The sequence below is a fragment of the Diaporthe citri genome (genome assembly GCF_014595645.1).
Source record: "Diaporthe citri strain NFHF-8-4 chromosome Unknown scaffold_10, whole genome shotgun sequence".
Lineage (NCBI taxonomy): Eukaryota > Fungi > Ascomycota > Sordariomycetes > Diaporthales > Diaporthaceae > Diaporthe > Diaporthe citri.
The window spans coordinates 1,282,980-1,304,598 of NW_025064855.1; the positions used below are offsets into that span (position 1 = coordinate 1,282,980).

The 21,619-nt window shown below is 51.2% G+C and overlaps 7 protein-coding genes across 7 annotated transcripts; 4 read left to right on the forward strand and 3 right to left on the reverse strand.

The window, feature by feature from the left end:
- Nucleotides 1-360: 360 nt before the first annotated feature.
- Nucleotides 361-705, reverse strand: INS49_003550 (uncharacterized protein; the record flags this gene model as incomplete). Its single annotated transcript, XM_043164344.1, has 1 exon — nucleotides 361-705. The coding sequence occupies one exon, from the start codon at nucleotides 703-705 to the stop codon at nucleotides 361-363; it is 345 nt and encodes a 114-aa protein (XP_043019109.1).
- A 1,031-nt stretch (nucleotides 706-1,736) lies between these two features.
- INS49_003551 (uncharacterized protein) lies at nucleotides 1,737-2,189 on the forward strand (the record flags this gene model as incomplete). The annotated part of the gene is made up of 1 exon (XM_043164345.1): nucleotides 1,737-2,189. The coding sequence occupies one exon, from the start codon at nucleotides 1,737-1,739 to the stop codon at nucleotides 2,187-2,189; it is 453 nt and encodes a 150-aa protein (XP_043019110.1).
- A 196-nt stretch (nucleotides 2,190-2,385) lies between these two features.
- On the reverse strand, nucleotides 2,386-5,884 carry INS49_003552 (uncharacterized protein; the record flags this gene model as incomplete). The annotated part of the gene is made up of 2 exons (XM_043164346.1): nucleotides 2,386-2,834; nucleotides 4,045-5,884. 2 exons carry the CDS (start codon nucleotides 5,882-5,884, stop codon nucleotides 2,386-2,388), a joined length of 2,289 nt encoding a protein of 762 aa, XP_043019111.1.
- A 2,403-nt stretch (nucleotides 5,885-8,287) lies between these two features.
- INS49_003553 (uncharacterized protein) lies at nucleotides 8,288-11,055 on the forward strand (the record flags this gene model as incomplete). Its single annotated transcript, XM_043164347.1, has 3 exons — nucleotides 8,288-8,483; nucleotides 8,631-9,889; nucleotides 10,708-11,055. 3 exons carry the CDS (start codon nucleotides 8,288-8,290, stop codon nucleotides 11,053-11,055), a joined length of 1,803 nt encoding a protein of 600 aa, XP_043019112.1.
- Nucleotides 11,056-11,881: 826 nt separating this feature from the next.
- On the forward strand, nucleotides 11,882-13,731 carry INS49_003554 (uncharacterized protein; the record flags this gene model as incomplete). Its single annotated transcript, XM_043164348.1, has 2 exons — nucleotides 11,882-12,478; nucleotides 12,550-13,731. 2 exons carry the CDS (start codon nucleotides 11,882-11,884, stop codon nucleotides 13,729-13,731), a joined length of 1,779 nt encoding a protein of 592 aa, XP_043019113.1.
- Nucleotides 13,732-17,067: 3,336 nt separating this feature from the next.
- Nucleotides 17,068-18,552, forward strand: INS49_003555 (uncharacterized protein; the record flags this gene model as incomplete). Its single annotated transcript, XM_043164349.1, has 4 exons — nucleotides 17,068-17,100; nucleotides 17,160-17,220; nucleotides 17,293-17,857; nucleotides 17,967-18,552. The coding sequence occupies 4 exons, from the start codon at nucleotides 17,068-17,070 to the stop codon at nucleotides 18,550-18,552; spliced, it is 1,245 nt and encodes a 414-aa protein (XP_043019114.1).
- Nucleotides 18,553-18,685: 133 nt separating this feature from the next.
- Nucleotides 18,686-20,065, reverse strand: INS49_003556 (uncharacterized protein; the record flags this gene model as incomplete). The annotated part of the gene is made up of 5 exons (XM_043164350.1): nucleotides 18,686-18,752; nucleotides 18,860-18,953; nucleotides 19,010-19,384; nucleotides 19,461-19,802; nucleotides 19,861-20,065. The coding sequence occupies 5 exons, from the start codon at nucleotides 20,063-20,065 to the stop codon at nucleotides 18,686-18,688; spliced, it is 1,083 nt and encodes a 360-aa protein (XP_043019115.1).
- Between the last annotated feature and the right edge of the window lie 1,554 nt (nucleotides 20,066-21,619).

Genomic DNA, 21,619 nt, shown 5'->3' on the forward strand with positions numbered 1-21,619 from the left:
GTTGTGGAGCTCCTCGCCTTTGCAGCGTGGGGATGATACAGGCATGGCGCTGACAGGTTCCGAGACCAAAGGAATGTCGGCGGTGCTTTCTTGCGATGTATCCTGTTTTGGCCTATTCTGCTGCTGTTCCCATGGGTTTTCAAACAGATCTAAATTCATGGCAGTTGGAGCAGTTGTAAGACCTGTTACGTTGAGAACCACAAACCCGATTAATAGGGGATGATATTGGTAATCTGACACAGGAGACCTCGCTTACAGTCAGGCAACCACCTGATTCGAATATCTCTGACACACAACGGCTGTGAACTAGAAACCATCAGGCAGCCTTGGGGCGGGAACGCCCACCTCACCGGCGACCTTCTAAGTGCTTATGCAAGTGGTCAGGGATCCTTGTGCAATTAAGAAGATCTTGACCATCTTGGACACCGGTATACAAGCCACCATCAACGCCACCAGGAAGGACTGCTGGTCGGAGTCGAGGTTGAAGCTGGTGCGCTTCAGGGTGTAGATGAGGAGGGGATCCCACAAGGCGGCGAAGCTGACAAGCTCGGAAATTCTCCGAAGATCGATAGCGGAATCAATTTCCGCAGTGGCGCTTGTGAGGCAGACAGAAATTCGCCAATCGTCTTTCCAAAAGAGGTCTGCCAAGAATTTGCACACGAGGCAGAAAGGAATCTTGGTGCATGGCCGAGCTGTCAGCTGCATCGCAGCTATGTTGTGATCCCGTTTCGCCAAGTTCTCCAGAAAAATGCACTTTCCGGGGTGGCACATCTGTAAGCCCTATTGGACGCCAGCCATGCCTGATCACAGTCGGGCACCGTCCAGCTTAAAGTCGCGGTGTGCCTGCGAAGTCGGTTCGACCATGTGCCCTGCCCGTCTCTACCAGGGCAATACTCCACCCATCAACAGATGATTCCAGTAGGGTCTATACGAGTTCGAATCCTCAGATGGCGCCGTCAAGCAGCGAGTGGAATCAGTATCGTGGGATCATTACCCACTGCTATATCACCCGTAATATGTCGCTGCCACTGTTGATGCATGAGATGGAAGAAAAGCACGATTTCCGAGCAAAGTAACGTGCACTTTAACCCAGATTTTCGTACAAAAGCGACTGACAGGATGTTTCCATCCACAGAGCGAAGACATACAGGGCCCATTTCCGCCAATGGAGAATTCAGAAGAACATGACCTTCAACCGTGCCGTAGCAGCATTGGGCAGTGAAGAAGTCAACCGGGAAAGGGCCCTAAGCTACATTAGTAGGTTGCCTGCATCTGTTCGGCAACAAGCGCTTCGACAGCTACCATCTTCGCCTCGACGGTCTATGGATCCGCCCGATGAGCTGTCTGTAGTGGAGAACTGCATCCAGCTGCTCTCACACCAGGTGAATGGCTCCTTTGAGTCAGGGGTATGGCCTAAGGATGCAGTCACTGGCGCTAAGAATGAAACGGTAGTACCCGAATGGTGTACATCAGTCATGTCTGCGGCGTGGGTACTGAAAGAAGGCAGGGGAGGAGAGGCGCAACTCCTCCTGACCCGGTTCCAGAACGAATGCCATAGTCAGCTACAGCGCCATGATCCACTGATCTTTGCCTTCATGTACACGTCGGTACTTTACTTTGCCAAGGCACACCCTGCCATTGCATGGCAACTTCTCCGAAAGTTCCGCTCCGTTGCGGAAGAGCTACCGTGGCCGAGAAATCATCCAGCCCGCCTTTTATTCCGGGTTCTCTACCAAATGGGGCCGGACCAAGTGGTCGCGTATGCGAACAAGATACTGCTCGCCTACGTGGATCTGATTCACCGCGCTCTCGGCGGAGCCTATCCAATCGTCCAGGACATGCTCTCAGACGCCATGATGCGCCTGCTAACTGGGGGGCTCATGAGTCCCGAGCAGATAGCGGATCTGGGCCAAGATATGTGCGAGAAGGCCGAGAGGGAGAACCGACACCAGAACGAGTACTATTTCAACCTGAGATTGCACATGGCCAACGCACGCCTTTTGATGGGAGACAAGGACGCCACAAAGCTGCAACGAGGATATCAGGGACCCCAGAATTCTGGTGGGCGTGAACAGAACGATGGCCAGATTGCACGAGAGCGAGGGTGCAATGTCCGAGGCCATCGAGTGCCTTATGAGGTCTATCGTGTTGACACGAGATTGACGGAGAACAAGGACCCCATCTTGTGAACGGCTTGATTTTGCTGGCCAAAATGTACGAGAATTCCCGGTCAGGCAGAAAAGGCACAGAGAGTGAGAGAGGATCGCGATGCGACCTTAAAGTCTTTATGCGAGAAGACGGGGGACAGTCAGGGTAGTTAGAGTATTGATTCATACCTAGGTACTCGCTAATCTTTGTCACAACCCCTCAGCCATCCATATCACCTTACGGCCGCCTAGCATGTGTGTAATAAATATGGTCCTCGACCTTCTCATCGTCCGAGTGGTCATGCTTTGCAAAGGCCGAATTGCAGCCTGGGACGAAGCATCGTTTGTGGACGTATTCTCGCGCGTGGTCGTACAAGTCGTCCTGAGGAAAACACACACCGTGCTCGCAGCACGAAGCGCCATACGTGTCTTTGTGTGTCTCCAGCTCTTCGGCATCGTCGAACCAGAAGTTGCAGACGTTACACTTGACGCGCTGCAGCTGGATCGAGACCCGTGATGAACTCCACGAGAGAGGACTAGGCGACGCCGAAAGAGATCGCATATCGGTTTCTTCTTCATCACCGGCGTCGTCCATATCTTGGTCCTCATCTCCACCAACTTCGTCGCTGCTGTCGTTCGCGTCGAAGGAGGCATCGTCACTGCCATCACTGCCGCTTGAAATACTCACTATTCGAGCAGGAAGGTTGAGTCAGTACGTACACCTCCGCTCCATCGGAGCTCCTGATACAGTGATACTTACTGACTGGTCCTCGTATATGATGTGCACAACCATTGTTCTCCTCCCCCACTAACCATCCGCAAAACTTGCAGTACCGCACGGAGTCGTGACCCGCCTTGCGGCAGGCTTGACAAAAGTTGGACCGGTAGTCGTCACCAATGTGACGGTTCTGCCTTCGTTTGCTGCAGTAACCGCAATACATGATGTGCTAGAAAAAGATGAGGAGGAAAAGATTTTGGAAGAGCAGAAATAGGGTTAGAACGGTGACATACCGGTCAACGTATCATCAAGATCAATTTCTCAAGGGGGAAGAAAAACACATCATTATATAGACAGCAACTTCCCATCCTTCCTGCCTTACATTACGCAGGTGGGGCCATGAGGCTGGCCCTTGATCTGTAACATTCGCATAGGTATTAATGTGGTACAAATGTGGTCAGCTTGGCATGCACAAAGATCCCTGCACAAATACCCCTGCCAACACCCTCTTTACCAGGCCCAACTCAACCTGTCTTCAGCATATCGCTGACGGGTGGCTTGAATGTTGCGTAATACTAAATTGTCCAAAGCTTTTGTGAGTGGGAGGATGAGTCGGAGGGTGATTCGTCGTCGTGAAACTCACGTTATGTGGCTTAGAAAGTGCCTTCCTCCACACCCTCTCTTTTTGTACAGAATAATTTCGCACAGCAGAATAGTCTCCCCAAAACCCTTTAACGATGGACAAGCGAATTTTGGACAAACACAAATTCATGACTATGATGAGGCATGAGGGGGGAAGATGATAGCATCAAGCATGCAGCTTCGCGTGTTTCCAGCTACTGTCAGCTCTCCAAGCCACCACCCTCACTGAAACTACATTCCAGCTTTATTATAGTACGATCTCATCCTAGTGTCTCCTAAAGCTTTGAGGGGACCGATTTAAGGAGTTGTGCGGGTTTTATACCAAGCACGGCATCAAGCTGGTTATTGATCGCGTGTTTGAGTCTGGTCAAGCGAAGGATGCGCTTAAATTCCTGTATGAGGGATCGCATTATGAGAAGGTTGTCATCCGGGTGGCTGCTCAATCGTAAAAACGACTGACTTTGGCACACGACTAAATTAAGCAAATTTCAATGACATCCCCCTTATCCTTTGGCCACCTCTGTCCGTCCAAGACACCATTCAAGAAGGTCTCTCCAACGAGCCGATACTCTGGATCCTCGGGGTTGTTCGTGACCTTGCGCAAGACAAAAGGCTTGTCGCAGCCTTCGACAAGCGCGATCTGGTCTTCAGGCTGGACATATTGGCAGATGCCCATGACCCGGTCCTTAGTCATTAAGAGGCGTTGTTGAGCAGTGATCATGCGAAAAGTCTGTACAACGCTTGCCAGCGGATCTGCCCCTCTTTCAGGTCCCAGGGTCAAGGTCCGTTCCCATGCTTCGGATTCGCCAGTCGCAGAAACACGAGCATCAACCCAGGCTTTCATCGCGCGGATTAACGCTTTATCGTGTTCACTGTGGGGGAGATCTTCTTCAGAGCAACAAGCATCGATCCAGGCCTGCAATCCGCCTCCGGCAGCCACGCCCTCATCTTTACCCGGACTTTGCCCCTCTGGAATTCCAGAGTCTAGCTCGGCTGTTATCGATATCTGATCGCATGACAGACTGATCACAAAAAAGCTCAGAAGCCGCAGGAACTGCTCTCTCACAACGAGATTCCCAAAATTCTCTACGCACAACCCGAGGAAGCTGTCTCGGATGCTGCGATTCTGCGCACTCTCGACAGGTTTGGTCTTGAAATCCGGTTCCGCGGCCTGCTCCTGAAATAATTCACTCACATGGCGCACTGTGTCCAAGACTACTGCTCTAACCCTCAGCAAACATTCATCGCGCGCCGGCTTGATCGTGGTGTTGAAGCCTGCGCTCATTCGCGGTGTCGCGCGTAGCGCTATCCCCCGCTCGTTTAATTGCAACAAAGGCCTCGAATTCAAGGCGCCGGAGAGGTACAAATATCTCATTTGAGGTCCGCCGACTGTCATCGCAGCTCTTTTTCTGGTCAAGTCGGGCACCCAAGAGGGGCAATTTTTTGTCGTCCCATCACTTTGTCCGGCGAAAGACAGAATTGATAACGACCCAGTAGCGGCAATGATGCACACAGCTGCGTCGGTGTACGTCTCTGCAAGAGTGCGTTTATAATCGATGGTCACTTGTCCAAGAAGCTCCGGGTAGACAGACTTGAGGGCGTAGACGCGATCATGGTCGTCAGTGCAATTGAGGTGTGGTAGCGAGTCAAAAATTTCGGACTCATACGATATTGGATTTCCCCACGTGGTAGCTCGCGCAAGGTGAATGGTGTTTTGGGCAATACTTGCCCCGTAGACCGGGTCCCGAAAATGCTTGATGAAGTCCGTCTTGGAAATCCCGGCGTGTTTGCCGTCTCCCAAGTGGATGAAACATCTCGGATTCAAGGTGAACTCCTGATAGGTCCAGACACGGCTCCAGTAAGAATGAGAGGCGCTTCTTAGGACTGAGACATTATTTTCAAGGGGCATGTCGGGTAGCCAGACCACAACTCTTGCAGCATTCCGGTAGATATCGGCCATACAATTGATCTGGCGCTCCTTGTCCTCTTCGATCTGGCGCTTCTTGTCGGACGCGGCGCCAGACTGTTCTTGCATAATGCAAATAGCATCGATCCAAAGATATATACTTCCAGATCGGTCGCGTAGTCCTCGAATGGCTCCCTCGGCATTCGCTGTCACTTCCAGGAGCTTGGCATTGCACTGAATCGTTCGCTTTGGCTTCTGATCATCCCACCTATATGATACTGCATCATATGGCTGCGGGGGGTTGTCCACAGGAGCTTCTCTCAGCCTGGTCTTGATAGGTGCGGACTCTGTCTTCGCAGGCAAGACCTCGATGATTCTGGTGCGTGGTTCTCCGGTCCCGGACAGCGGGGTGTGTTGAAATTGCCCACGTCTAGAGGAGTACGCTGGGAGGAAGGCGCTGAAGATGCCCATGGCGGCTCTCTTTTCCGTCGTCGGTCTCTGCCTCCGAAGTTGATCACTGTGCTGAAATTGTTGGTAGAAGTCTCGTCTTTGCCTCAGAGGTGGGATCGACTACTTTTTGTACCTCGGCGCCGGGTGAATTCGGATTGTACTCGACTCCTGCGAAGTCACTGCCTGCTCACGGTCACACCCCGCGCCAATGGCTTGAGGATCTAGATCGTGGAGATGGTCCATGTTGGCTGAGGGGTGTTGGGTATGGATGCCGTGTAACTTGCGTGCCCTGTTTCTGCAGTGAGCGTGGATAATTGTACTCCGAGTGGCGTTACTTACTGCGGGGTGCGGCCGGAATTGAGGGTTGTAAAATGACGGTATGTGCAGATTCGCCAGCCATGAAATAAATGTCTCTGCTGGAAGGGTGGGGATGGACCTGAGACGGGCGCCACCGTCCTGTCCGGTATGGCGAGGCTTGAGGTATCGCAACTTTCCACGGGAAAGAAACGAATACGAATGAGGCAGGAGAAAGATGTCACCCACATTCAAAGTATTGCATGTATGATGGGTTGACTGCCAGTGCGTTGATGATAGTGTCGTGGATAAGATCCCCAGGAGTCGATTCGGCTGAGGAACCTGCACATGTGTGAATATGTGAATGCCCTCTGCCGGCGTAGCATTCAAGCCCAGGGTAGTAACCTCAATCGTTCCTTCCTTGTCGATTTGGTAACACGACTGCACCGCTAACCATCAGTGGAAGAGAAGCTGCCCACCTGGGATGGAATGAGTTGAATTGTTTCCTCAAGCAAAAGAGAATTCTACTTTAGACCTCAAACACCGCTGCTATTTATGGATACGCTAGCCATTTTCCAGCTCTATACGTGAATGCGCCAGACGACGCGAGTGTATAATACAGTGCGATTCGCTGATTTTCAAGCCAGTCCCCACGGGGCCTGTGTGGTAACGTACCCATTAATCAGAGCAGCCTCGGGCTGGCGTTGACCCGCTGGGAAACGAGGTCCCTCGCGGCAAGGCTGGCCTTCCCTGGCGAAGACCACCCTTCCCTTGGGAGGAAGTGGCTGAGGACCTTCTTCCTTAGTCAGCCTCAACTTTGATGGCGTAAGTACTAGTGCGTTAAGGTAAAACGTCTGAGGCCAGCTATAACAAAGAACGTTGGATCGTGGTTTGCCCTCCTCTAGCTGTTAGTCGTGAAGGTGATTAAGTCAGCCCACCGCTGGAATGCTGATGAGGGCGGACTGATGGAGTGTAAATTGGAGAAGACTTTGACCCTCGGTTATTCGAAGGGTAGTGCTCTTCTGAAGAAACACTTTAATTTGAGAGCGTAGACCTCCTTCCTCGAGTGTATCTTCGCTATGGGCAAGCCTCTCGTTCCTCTTATTATCTTCAAGAGACTAAGCATATAGCAATAGTGGTTTCCCATCGTCCATGAAGACTACGAGGGCTGGCAGTTCAACGCTACGAAGAAGGGGTGGATGAAGGAAAGAATCGCCATCAAATCGCTTCGGAACAGAGTCATGAATATATATAGATAGTTGTCAAATAGCTTTAGCGGTTATTATGAAATATATAAGTAAAATTATATTATTTATGTGGGCATGGGAAAATTTGGCTGTCTTGCATTGTGGGGTATCTCGCAACGTGGGGGGCTATGGTATGTGAAAGACCCAGATCATCTGTGCTTAAGGCAACCTACTTGCGGTGCGTGAACTCGTCCATTTTGGCTTCTTATGCCTTGCTTATAAGTGTCTTCAGGGTTTCGGCCTGCAAATGCACCTGGGCAGGGCGGGAGCTGGCTGCATGTCTACCCAAGCTGTGCCCTCCAAACTCCAGAGGAGCTCTTTGCCCAGGTGCCCAGCTACAATGGGCAATACTTGCTTGCAGCTGAGCCCATGCCTATGTTTCTTGGCTGCATCAAATCTGACAAACTCTGTACCCAACCTGTTTACCCTGGTCGGTTGGTTGCCTCAGGTGATCAGTCAATCAGGCAGCCTGTGTAACCGTCAGCCCAGCTCGGACAGGGCTTCATTCCGACCCGCCCCACGTCACGAAACCCCTCCTGAAAGTGCTCTATCCCACTGACACATCTTATTACACAGTCCAAAGATATACTACGAGGCTTTCTGGCGTGTGGATTTGTATCATCCTCGACCATCTCCGGTTGCTCAAGGGGCTACTAGTACTACCGCTCACTTAACTCGCTATCGCTCACCCAAGAGCAGCCAACCTCCACCAGCTACTCGGCCCACCACATCTTGTTGCCTGTGAATCAGGATAAATGTGATACCGCAAACAAAATGCAAGTCTCGATGTCGCTTTCTAGCTACTTGACTGGTTACTTACCTCTTGGCTGTTAGGGCCCACTTCGAGAAGATCGCCGGGGCTCTGCCGACTGTTGAGAATATCATGGCTCTCGCCGGAGTCCCAGGCATATCGATTGGCATCATCGACGGAAATTCTAATACTACCGAGACCTATCATTTGGGCTACCGTGATGTCGAGAACAAATTGCCCCCCAACGACCACACGAGATACAATATCAACTCACTGACCAAGGGCATTCTGTCTGCCCTTGCCGCCGCAGAGGTCCTCAGAAGCCAAGGTACTGAGAGACTAAGCTGGCGCCAACCGATTCGAACGTGGTTGCCGGAGCTTCCTGGCCTTTCTACCGACTTAAGAGTCGAGAGCACTCTCGTTGACCTCCTGTCACACCGTGTTGGAGTGACTAACATAAACGACATATGGCTAGGTGCTGACAATGAAATCTATCTGCCCAGATCTGAAGCTGCCAGGACGTTTGCTTCATTGAAAATGACCGAGCCATTCAGGACTTCATTCGAGTACAGCAACTGGAACTACGAACTCGTTGGACAAGTTCTTGAGAGGGCCACGGGGAGAACAATCAGCGACCTGTTTGAGAAGCGCTTCTTTACACCACTGGGCATGAAAAGGACAAGTACTTCGTGGTCAGAGTCTGATGACAACCAGGCTAAATCCTACGGAATGCTTCCAGATTTGTCTCCAGTAGAAGTAGGCCGTCCGTTTCGTGGCAATGATACCATCATGACAGCAGTTGGCGGCGTCAAGTCGACTCTCCACGACATGCTCATCTTCTACAAGGCCTTCATGGAAGAAGTTCCTGTCCACTACGCATCACTCTATGACTCCATTGGATCATATCCTTTCAAATACTGTCGCATGCTCACAACAAGCCATGCGAGCCTACCAGGGCCATCGCTTCGAGAACAGGGTTACGGGCTGGGTTGGGTTCGCGCCGAACTCCCTGGTCCACTTGGTAGAATGTCAGCAAATGTGCCGAGTGGAGGAATCATCGTCGGCAGAGGCAGCCCGTCCCATTTAGTGCTCTACAATCAGGGCTGCATGCCGGGGTCTTCGTCAGGAGTCTGGCTCATGCCAGAAGTCAAAGCTGGGGTGGTCGTCCTTCAGAATTCACTGGGTTTCGTTGACACGGCCGACTTCATCGGTCAACTGTTACTCGAAACACTTTTACAACCCCCAGAGCCGAATGACTACGTTGATATATCACGACAGTTCAATGCAAGAGCGAGAGGGTCCATCGGCGATGTGAAGGCTGAACTAGAGTTTTTCCACATCCCAGGTACACACGCTCGGCCGCTGCCCTCCTATGAAGGTCGATTCTGGAACGAGCTTCACAACTTCTTCATCGATATCGCGGTTTCTGATACCGGGACCCTACAAATGAAGTGGCAAGGTTTGGATTCGCAATCCCATGAGCTGCGTCACTATCACTACGATGTCTTCTCATGGCTCATGGCGCCAGAAGAGATGGTAAGGCGGGCCCTAGGCAGTCAATTCTATCCCGCTGAGTACTACCTTCTCGAATTTGGCAGCGACAAGAACGGTGATCAAGTTGATTACCTGAGGTGGTCGATGGACGGCAATTGCACATGGGACAGCACATGGGAGAGCAAATGGGAGATCACATTGGAGAAGTTGGAATTCAGGAAACACTCGGAAAAGACGACAGTGAGTCGAGTAGATGTTCTGCACACATTTGACGCGCTAACAGGTACATTCTCTATCTTCAGAGCTCACTTTTGAAAATGGTGGTGGGATACGGACAAACCGTGTTGAGTCTGTTATGGTAGCCTGCGAGTCTTCCAATGAAATAGGACCAGTGTCGAGGATCAGGTTGCCATTCACATGATGTTGTGGCACTCGCAAGCCGTATTGTTTCTCTCCCTGTAGCTTCCCTAGTATCACTACCAGCTGTGTCCTCCACGGCTTTCGAACACCGCTTCCTATCCCGCCGACATTCGACCATGCCATGATGCTGTCCCTATCCCATAGAGGATGCAAAATGCCTCCTCTAATTCATCGTTTTCTTTTCTTCTATCGATTGCATGACCTTAAACTTAAGGTTCGTTTAGCGGGTCTAGTAACTGGATCCGTGAATACGATTATAGGACGTCATTGCATCGCGCCTTGATCGGATGAAACAAGCCGACGAGACAGAATTCGCTGTCTCCAAGGTGCTCTGCCGTCGACACCACTTCAATTCTGCAACAGTGATGCAAGGTAAAATCTCAAGGGTTCTCCTCAGGCATTGAAGCGAGCGCGTGATTCGAAAGAATGGCCGAGGATGGTGTTTTCAAGAGCGGCCTCAACTTTATACGTCGCCAAGCCGACCGCGTCGTGAGCCCGGAAGGGCGCAATGAAGCCTTCGAGAAAATTAGTAGATTTGCGCACGATCAGCCACTTACTTTTGTAAGCCTCAATTATCCATTACGGGACGGCTGGATTGTGTCTCAATATTACTAACAAACGGCTTTTTATACGCATAGTCAGTTATCGTCCTCGGCCTGGCTGTACTTGTCCTGCCCATTCTCACGGCCGCAATTCTTGGCCTTGTCGCCACAGCCTGCTTCTGGTCACTCTTGATGTCCCTTACAATCATATTCTTGAGTACAGCATTACTTCCAACGGCGGTGATCGCAGCGACGATATGGCTGACCTACACCACCGTGCGGTGGTCCGCCGATTTGTTCGCCAAAGTACCAGTGGGCTCTGAGAACGAAAGCAACCAGGTTCTCATGAAACCCGAGGCCGCGGCAAACGCAAACGAAGCTCACGCAAAGCTGGAGTTGAATTTGTTCAAAGTTGAGGAGAAGGGAGATGATGGCAGGATGTAGCAGAACCTGGTGGTCCAACGTGTACCATGGTTTGGTCTTATCATGTCTGACTAGAGCAACTAGACCACGTATTTAGTCAGACAAAATGATTGCAGCGGGCCTTGCTGAGTTCAAAGCTTCTCAGAGACAGACGTCGATTGCCAACATGCAGACAGTCCCTAGTGCGGTCGATCGACAGAGCTCATTTGAGACAAGTTCTCAGCTGCTGATGCACCAAGGGAGCTGAGGAGCAGCCATCCGCCAACACCACTGTCACATATTCAACTAGGGGCAACCGAGTTTCTAAGACTATGCCAGTGTCTACTGTGTAGCTCATACCATTAAACCCTAGCATCATATCGTTCGGCTTAGCTACTAGGGTACGCAGCCATTGATATGGAGAAAAAGCAGTCGCCTCATCGAGAGGCTAGCATGCCCTTCTGCACACTAACTCTATACTACTGTCGACGTGCCCTCGGGATCATGTCTCAGAGACTGCACCAGCTCAGAACACGGTTCCACCGTGGCAATGAGACACGTGTTTTTGAAGCAACAGAGTTTCCCAGTGATTGGTGGTCATCGTATCTTAGTATTCATATAGTCGCAACAGAGTTTCAGGGGAATGAAAGCTAACACATTGGAATGAGGGCTAACGTGTTCTGAACGAAACTGAACTTTGGCCGCCTCATTTCAGACGCTGGCGTACCGCATCTGCTCGACAGTTGTGGCAGCATTGTGTGAAAATTTTCTTTGTTGGAAGACCCTTTACCTGCCCTTCTTGAGCCTGCGACCTTCTCCTGAAATTCCCGACCGCGCAACACACTGGCATCGACCAATCCTGAACATCATGATTGGTACCCGGACCTGTCTAGCTTTCACGCTCATTTGTCTAGTCTACTTTGTCGCGCAACTAGTATCCGACAAATACTCATTCATCCCTTCAGTAAAGGCAGATTGGACCGAAGGCTCGCGAATACCCGGAATTAAATGGGGTGAAGCTAGAGCAAATGATTATCCCGATGACACGCCCCCCGAATCATACAAGAAGCCACCAGCTGAGTCGCATCCTACAACAGAACCTGATACCGAGAGCCATCATTCCGGCTCCTCTGAAGGTGACGTGGACCAGGAAGAGGAGGATAAAGGAAACGACGAAGATATCGACGGCGAGAACGACAATGACGCTACGTTGTCCTTACACAAGTGGCTCATGAAGAGGGGGTTGATGCCAGGCAAGGCAGTGCCAATTGTAACGATTGCGGACTCGTCATATCTTCACGTCTTGCATGCGACGCAGCAACGCCTAGGAAAGTGGGGATATGATCGTGACCTCGTCGTCTTGTGCTTAGATGAAGCGTGCGCCAAGGATCCTGAGCTCCTGAACCCCTACCCGGGATATCTGCTGGGCGATGACGCGGCGATGCACGCCGTGGCGCTGTTCAAGGTACGCTTCTTCATAAATCTGAGATCGTCTCTATGAGATGGATAGTTTTGCTGATTGGGTGCGCGGTCTAGTTCATGGCCAACCTGAATCTTTCCGAGAACGGATATGACTTCGTTTTCCTTGACGCCGACGTCTTCTTCACCGGCTCCCGCGACCCATTCAGCGCGATGCTTCCCCTGTCGAACAAGACATGGGATCTTCAATTTCAGTCCGACAATGCGCCAAATGAGCTCAACATCGGCTGGTATTTTGCACGGCCAACGCCTGCTACGCAAATGTTCTTCCGGTTGAGCTTTGCACACTGGATACAGACCAGAACGGATAAGTGGGATCAGCTCGTGATGAACAACGTAAAAGATGGCATACTAGACAATCAAGCCAAACTCGCCGCAGAGATCGCCGCAGGCACGAATGAAACAAGCACATCACGCATACCGCCGCTCCGCATACACATGGTCGAGCTGAAGTACTTCAGGAACTTCATGAAGGAGCTGTGGAGCCCGGACCTCTTCGGCAACCAGACGGCCACCGACGAGTACATAGACACGGCGGCCGCGATCCACTACACCTGCGTCCAGCACGACCTCAAGGAGTACTTCGGGCTGTACTACAGCGGCTTCGGCGACCTCCACGGCTACTACAGCGAGCCCCCGCCGCTGCTGCGGCCCGTCGAGATCAGCGGCACGTCCGACGCGGTGCAAAAGCAGGTCGCGTTCGCCCTGGCGCTGGGGAGGAAGACCAACCGCACGGTCGCCTGGCCGGACTCGGTCAACGTGTTCCAGCGCTGGGGAGACGGGACGTACCACTTCCTGCCGCGGCTGCCCAGCGTCAAGGCCGTCAGCTGGCCGTCTGCAAAGGGCGCCAACTATTCAGTCGTCGAGGGGCAGTACCTGCAGAATCGCGTGCGCAACGGGTTGGAACCGCTGACGGAGGTCCACTGGAGCCTCAAGGAACATGTTGACCAGGCGAGCAGCGATCCCTGGTTGGATTCCTTGGCGGAGAGCTTGGTCGCTGAGGATGGCTTCCCCGTCGTTAGCTTGGACTTTACCGATGTGGGAACGGAATGGAGCCCGTTGATGGATCTCGCCGTGAGAGACAAGCCAGGATATGACGAGTTGGTACAGGAGGCTGAGGCAAAGTTCTACGCGGTCTTTAAGGAGTCGGGTATGGAGGAATTTTCCGCATCACCATTGGCAGACTTGGGCAAATGCCGTTGGGTTGATGGCGGAGATGGATGCTTGCTTAACTGTTGAGGTCCATTATCGTGTTGATTCAGTCAATCGTCAGTTGGCTGAAATGCTTGGCTTTGAAACTATTGGTCTAAGCAGCATCTCAATTATGAATGAAAAACACATAACTCGGCCTTTCTCTCCATTTTTACCCCTAGGATTTCAAAACTTCCGAACGGCTTATATTGTCTCCCAAAGAAAATAGGACGGCATAGTCAGGTGAATGAAGGTTACCTGCTGATATCCAATTCAGTTGAGGAACCACGTAGCAGCTCGTACATCGAAGATTTTTACAGCCCAGCCCTTATGAACTGGCACAGGGAATCTTGAAGTCGGTAAAGTATAGGAAATCAAGCATATGAGCAGAAAGTGAATGGTACGCAGGACTTGTATGAGACTTTTTTTTGGATGAAATATATCTGGGGCCTTTGGGTATGGATCTACGCCCTTCTCCTGTATTTTGCGTATTATACATGAATTCTAGGTATCAACAAATCTTGGAACTAAAGAACTTTCCCTCAGCCGGCGTCCTCAGGCAGAGTATGGTCCACCGCCCATGATGTGTTTTTGGAGATGCTTCTCTGTCTACTGTCATTGCTGTGTAGACTTTTGCTTTCCTTGTCAGAGCTAGTCACTTGGACGCTGTACTCAATGTTATCCCATCTCGTCTGTGGCACAGCCCATTTGCTCGTAGATCCTCGTTCCGTCCGGCTTGTTGAACTCACGGGGGATGCCATGGATACGGACTCCCCTGGCGTTTTACTCGGTTGATCCGCGCCACCAGATACAGTTGTTCGTATGTGATTGGGTCCTCCGTACTGAGTGTTCAAGGCTTTCATGAAGGTCCTTAGAATAGGCGAAGTGGTTGCAAAAATAGCGAACGAAAGTTGTATCTGGGTGAAGACCGAGGCCAATACGCCGTCCAGGGTCGGGTCGGGGCTTTCGTATTGGAATCCCAGCCAGTGGAGGCGAAGAATGGCTGGGATGATAATCCTAGAAACACTTTCAGTGATCTGGCGGCAATGTGTGTTGGAGAATGGCTGGCTGACGGTAAGCGAAGTGCGAAGGCTGTCAACACGATAAGTTTCTTCGCGATCTTCATCGTGACTCCGTGAAGCATGTACAGTGATATGCCGAATAATAGAAGCTCCGTGGTTACGTCAAAGGCCAGTATGGCTTGCCACCGTGGGAACTGAGACCAGGTTGGTGTTTGTTCCAAAGCCAGTAAGGACAACGGGTGAGCAACCTTACCAGGTCTTTGCATCTTGCTCCAACAACTATCCATGGTTTTGATCCATCACACCGAATTGCTATCAGTAATTCCGAAATGATCATCAAGACAGTTGACCCGCCCAGAACGATGTAGGATGCAGTGGCGTGCTCCGAGTCAGGGCTTAGGCGGATAAAAAGATATGCCACAGAACACTTGGTCAACCACAGGATGAAAATATATAAGATATCGCATGCGAAGGCAGTCTGAAACGACACAGTAAGTATGTTTTCTTAACTACCTTCACTTCATGTTCTGCGGGGCCAATGACTTCAAGAGAGCATCATACTTGCTGCCACAGAACCACATCTGCTGTGGACAGATGTCCAATTGTCTTTCCGAATCCGTTTCGAACCTGGACAAACATAAATGCGGATTGAATTATCAAGACGATCTTTCCCCTCGGGTTTGGTTAGTCTGGGGTTCCGATGTCGGTTAAACGAGGGCAACCGACCATTGAAGTGATGGACGCGGCATCATCCCATCCTAATTGAGCTCGACGGAAGTATTGTCTCACGAAAATCCTTATTGCCATGGAAAAAAGGCCGAATACAAGACATAGAGATGTAGCAATGACAACAATACTAGACTTGTCCGTGTTCGTTAGAGCTGCCAAGGGAGGGGATTGCCCTGGTAGTGTGTGAGTCGTTGATGACTCCGCAGTTGCCGTAGAGGGCGCCATGAGATTTGGCTCCGATGGCAAAAGCCTGCCAAGTCTCGAGAGCACTTCGTCGTCGAAGTTGACCGAACGTGTGGTGCAGCTTGTTTTGGCTGCCAAGACTTCGATGTGGGAATCCGAGGACACGTCCGACTATTTCTGTTGCGTCTTCACTCATTGTGGCTTGCATCAGCGCAGTCTCTTGAGGCAAACCGTACGCAGAAGCTGAAAAGCTTCCGGAGATCGGCGGAGAGCTGTCGTGAGACATTCGCAGCGTGCAGTTACGTGGTTTTACAAGCAGAAAAGCAGCCTCGTTGCACTGGAAATGTCTCGCTTTGCGTCACTCACCAACTTGAAAGGCCTTGCGGTGGCGAACAAAGCTTGAACTGTGCGCCGGTGCTGTTTCGTGTGTTACCCGGCCAAATGCATAGAGAGAAGCCACGATATCAACGATTTGAGGTGGAAGCGAGCCCGTTATGTAGGCGAGGAGGTAATTAGGACCTGGGTAAATAAGAGACTAGTGGATTAAGCAGTCCATGCCCAAGGGCAGCACCGAGCTTCCTCTGTGGCCAGCTGAAATTGGCACGAAGTTCCGTCTGTCTAAGCTCCAGCCAAGCGCTTCGAGGCTGCCAATAGAATATCAGTGGCGGTTCCACCGCATGAGACATTAGCGATGAAGGCCCCGACGAAGACCTTCATTTCTCAAGGTACCTAGACAGCTGGGCCTGGAAGCTATCCTTTTGGTTACTAGTCCGGCACATTCAACCTACCGCTGATGTCCGTGTCTCACCTGGTTTTGATTCTTGGGAGCGCAGCAGCCAACGCCAGTATTGGTCCCTGGAGATCCTGGGTGCTTTCCTAGCTCGAATTCTCACATGTCTGTAGTTAAGCATAGAAAAGTCTCGCCTGCAACGCATATTAAATTGCATCCACTTGCTTCACATTCGCTCATCTCGCCCTCCTTTACGTGCCATTCCAGCCTTGGTGTGTACTGAGGAGTCAAAAACAAAATGACCAGCAAACCTTTTGTGACAGAGCGTGCTTTCAAGCCTCTGACGGGTGTGGAATTGCATAGTCTCTCCCGTGAGGATAGGAATTCGCAAGATGAACACGACATGGCGGTGTTAGGACGTTCTCAGGAGCTAAACGTCAGTTAAAATTCCATATCTAGACCGAGTTACAAAGCTAACTCCGCTCACAACAGCGCAACTTTCGTTTCATTTCAACGTTGGGATTTGCGTGCACGTTGATGAGCACGTGGGAAATATCTCTGATGTCAGTATCGTATCCGGATGGCTGAGGAGATGTTTGATGATAACAGTTTCATAGGACAAGCTTTTATGGACTTTTCAATGGAGGACCTGCTGGCCTCGTATGGGGTTATCTAATAACGTGGCTAGGATATCTATTAGTATTTGCCTCGGTATCAGAGATGGCCTCGATCTCTCCGACATCAGGAGGTCAGGTATGTACGACGTCGCTGCGAATCACGATAGAGGATGATCTGGCTAACTGCAGTGTCAGTACCATTGGGTGTCTGAATTCGCACCTGCACGAACGCAGAAATTTCTGAGTTACACAGTTGGTATGTCATTTTGGGTAGCTCATATGAACTTTGTAGTAGCTGATCAAAGAACACCATTTGGATGGGTTGCAGTACTTGGCTGGCAAGTGGGCCTGACCTCTCTGGCATTCCTTGCTGGAACTATGATACAGGGTCTGCTCGTCCTCACCAACCCACAGTACCCGATTGAGCGGTGGCATGGTACCCTACTTGTCATTGCCATAACGGCATTCTGCATAATATTCAACACAGTACTAGCGAAAAGACTCCCAATGGTCGAAGGCATGGTCCTCTGCGTCCATGTTCTGGGATTTGCTGGCGTTCTGATACCACTCTGGGTCTTGGCACCACTCAACAGCCCAACCCAAGTCTTTACGGAATTCTTGAACCTCGGTGGATGGGACACAAAAGGCTTGAGCTTCTTCGTTGGTCTTCTCGCCCCAGTCTACACACTTATCGGAGCTGATTCGGCAGTGCACATGTCCGAGGAGATCAAAAATGCGTCCTTAGTACTCCCCAAGGCGATAATGTGGGCAGCAGGTGTGAATGGCAGCATGGGCTTCGTCATGATCATTACATTCTGTTTCACTATGGGTAGCGTTGAGGAAATCATATACTCCCCAACCGGGTTTCCTTTTATACAGGTCTTTTATGATGTGTAAGTACGAAGCCACCTATGCTCCGATCAACTGAACCTTGCCCTCAGGATCGTCTTGTAGAAACTTTTCTTGATTTGATCTTTGCGGTATAGAACTGACAGTCATTAGGACTCAGAGCTACTCCGGCACTTCCATCATGACGGCACTCCTTGTTGTCAATATCACCTCCGCATGTATCTCCACCGTCGCTACGGTGTCTCGTCAAACTTGGGCTTTTGCACGAGATAACGGCCTTCCCTTCTCTAATTTCATTGCCTACGTCAAACCCGGCTGGAATATACCTCTCAATGCCGTCCTGACTACCTTTGTGATCACAGCAATACTCTCGCTGATCAACATTGGCTCCACAGTCGCATTCAACGCCATCGGGTCACTTTCCGTCAGTGCATTATTAGGCACTTACATCATCTCATTCACCTGTCTGGTGATTCGTCGGTTCGAGGGGCCACTCCCGCATCGCCGGTGGTCCCTTGGCTCTTTTGGGCTATTCATCAACATTGGTGCGATTTTGTTCCTGCTTGTGGTCTGGTTCTTCGTTTTCTTCCCGATGTCCCCCCATGTTACACCTGAAACGATGAACTGGAACTCGGTCATATTTTGTGGAACCATGGCTTTTGCCATGCTGTACTACTTCCTACACGGACGCAAACATTACACGTCGCCTAGGAACTTGATAAAAAGAAACGGTGAATAGGGACTCATCGATAGAAATTGATCTCGAACTTTGATCTGCTGAATGGTGGGAACTGTGAACTTCCCGATATCGAAGACGCCTAAAATTCCCCTAATTAAGTCCCAGAACATCACGAAATTGGAAAGAAAACTGTCTACTGCACAAAGGGGATGCCTAAAGCCACACGCCGGGAAGAGCTCTCTGGGTCAAGGTAGGGTCTCCTATTTGCCGTTATGTCAGCATTCTCACGAGTGTTCATGAGGTATGTCTGTTGTTGTAACCATGGCTGACAGGTAATTGGGAATTTCAGGCCGCAGGGGGAACGTACTCTCCGAGCCCAACCGCTCGATTGCCAAATCGGTCACCGAGGCCATTGTAGTCGAATGTTGCAGTGTGGAAAACACTGCGGTTGTCCCAGATCGCTGCCATCAGGTCAGTCTAGAGTCGTTCGTTGGAATAGCAGTGGAGGGCAACGAACCGATGTCATTCTTGTTCTGCCACTTCAAGCGAGCCTGCAGGTCGTGGTTCTTGTAGACCAAGTCAAGGAACCACTGCAGGAGATGGTCGCTCTCCTCCTGCGTCACGCCGTTGATGTACCTCACATGGCCTCCGACGGGGAAGATACTCTTCCAACCCGTCACCGGGTTGGTGCGCACGATTGGGTGGATTGCCTTGAGGTCGAGTCCGACGTTCTCCGGCGCGCCACGTGGCTTGTCGTAGAGCTCGAACCCGTTCTTCTCAGCGACCTCCTTGAAGTATGGCTGGGCGAAGGTCCCGGTCAGCCCTTCCAGGAACTTCTGGTATGGCTCGCTGATGCGGTCGTAGATCTCATAGCCCGAGGCCCAGAGCGTGTCTGTTCTGGATCAGCCTCTTCAAGCCTGAAGGTAATGGATAGAAGCCACGGTCGGGAAAGACATGGTCGTACTTACCGCCACCTGTCTCGGGGAGCTCCACTAAGCGCAGTGAGGTGTAATCAGCCGGCACTGGCTCGAAGGCAATGTCGGAATGCCACTGGGCACTGTACTGCTTCTTGATGCTGAGCTGATCCGCTGTCTCCCGTTTGTACAGCTTGCCGTGCTGGACAGAGCTGATTGTGGAGATTTCCTTGTCGTTTCCACCCAGCTCCCGTGACTCGTTGAGGATAGGGTGTATGTGAAGCCCAGAGGTCTTCGGCCGTCCAGTCAGTTCTCCGAGCCGCAGGATAAGCTTTTTCTGGAGGTCATTGGTGAGCCCATCCTGAGCACGGAAAAATACCACCCCACGTTGCGAGACTAGGTGCTTGGTGTAAGCGCTCTGAAACTGTCCTACGGAAACATGTAGTTAACCTACTAGTGATGGCGAGGTCTCTGAGCAGCTCGTCGGAATTCTCTGCGTCCAGCCAGTCTACGAGATTGGCTTTTGGGAACTCCCGACCAATGACGGGCGTGACATCAAAGGACTCAAAGGGTTCCAGAGCTCCGGACAACTTCAACGGCTGCTTGTGCTCCGCTTTGGACCGAATAGGCGTGTCAACATCGATGGCGGATGGGGCCATATTGAACTGAGTATGAACGTCGACAAGGGTACAGTACAGTCTTGGAATCAGCAGTAGGCGTTTGAAATACTGCTTTGTCTACGCCGAAGTGTGTATGCAAGAACGATTCGGGCGAGACGTGTACTGGAGAATTTCAAAAGTTATAGGAAAAGCTACACGTTTTGGAATAGTTGACGGTGCCCGGATATCGCTAAAATCCGGCAGTCAATACACATGCCCAGGAGGACGAGCTCGAATCAGCTCAGGCTAGGTCTAACGAACATGCAATCAGCTTCCTGGCTCATAATGATGGAAGGCAGTCTAATAATTTCGTGCTTCGAGTTGGCTCGCGAATGACGGAAACTGTAACTCGTCTTGTTCATGCAGCCATCCCGGATCACCCTCCCAAATAGAAGTGGGCGCATCCCGCGCGCGGGGTCGATGCCGTGTGACGAGGAGAAAGCACGACGACCATTGCATCAATACCTAGACGAAGAAAACTGTGGCAGGAATACTGCGGGCAATCGCTGCTCCGGGCACAAAGATGAAAGTGGTTCACAGCTCGTGAAAATGAGCAAACTCTGCATAAACTGCCATCAAATTGCTCGCTGCTTCGGGGTATGTGGGTGAGAGTAGCAGCCATGTCGCCGTAATTACAGACTCGCAAGGCAGACAGATGCTTAGTCGCTGGGAATTCCTTCGTATCAGAGCCAGCAATATCTAGGATGGATATCTCGTGGCGTAGAATGCGGAGATAACGCACTGCTTCCCAAAATTCGGCAATATGCCAACGCCTCTATCATTTACCCGGGGATAATTGGCCATGTCCTCATGGAGGACGACTCGGTGGACGGGACCGGCGAGGTCGACATACACGGAGGCCATCGCGCCATCGCGCCATCGTGCCAAGCACCAATTCGTCATATTGGGTGAGATGGAGTACAACTGTCAGGAACTTGATCGCCAGATAAACTGCACAGTTACTCTTTGCTTATAACATGACGAACCTGGACGCAGTATCTCAGATGGATGCAAACAGATGGTATCGACAAGTGGAGTGACTCCACTGCTTCCTCGTCAGGCCGGGAACTTGTCCCAGCTTAATTAGATCAGAGGAAGGCAGACATATCTAATAGGCCCCGAGATTTGATATTATACAACCAAGTATTTCTTATCATGCCGATGTTTCTGCAGCCTTTCCTTGCGTTGTTGTACGGCCTGTGACTGTGATGATCCGCACTCGACAGCGATGATCCGGATGAGATTTGGCTCGTCAAGTTCGATGCAAAGCAATGCGGCCACATCACGCAACCTTTGATCACACCTCCCGGCAGCGATAGCCGAAAGACCAGATTCAGCCCTCGTTCCAGCCAGGATTACCATCCGGAGGCGACATCGGCCTATGGGGTAGGTGTGGCTGGCCTGGGCCAGTGTGCCCGCATTCTATTCTTCGTCGTGATTTTGCGGGCTTTCGTCGCCATCGATAAACTTCAGCTAACAGGCATCGGTCTAAGCTAACCACACTCCTGCGTGGGGGCCTTCTATTCTAGAACTTGTGCATTGGAAAGCTTGGTC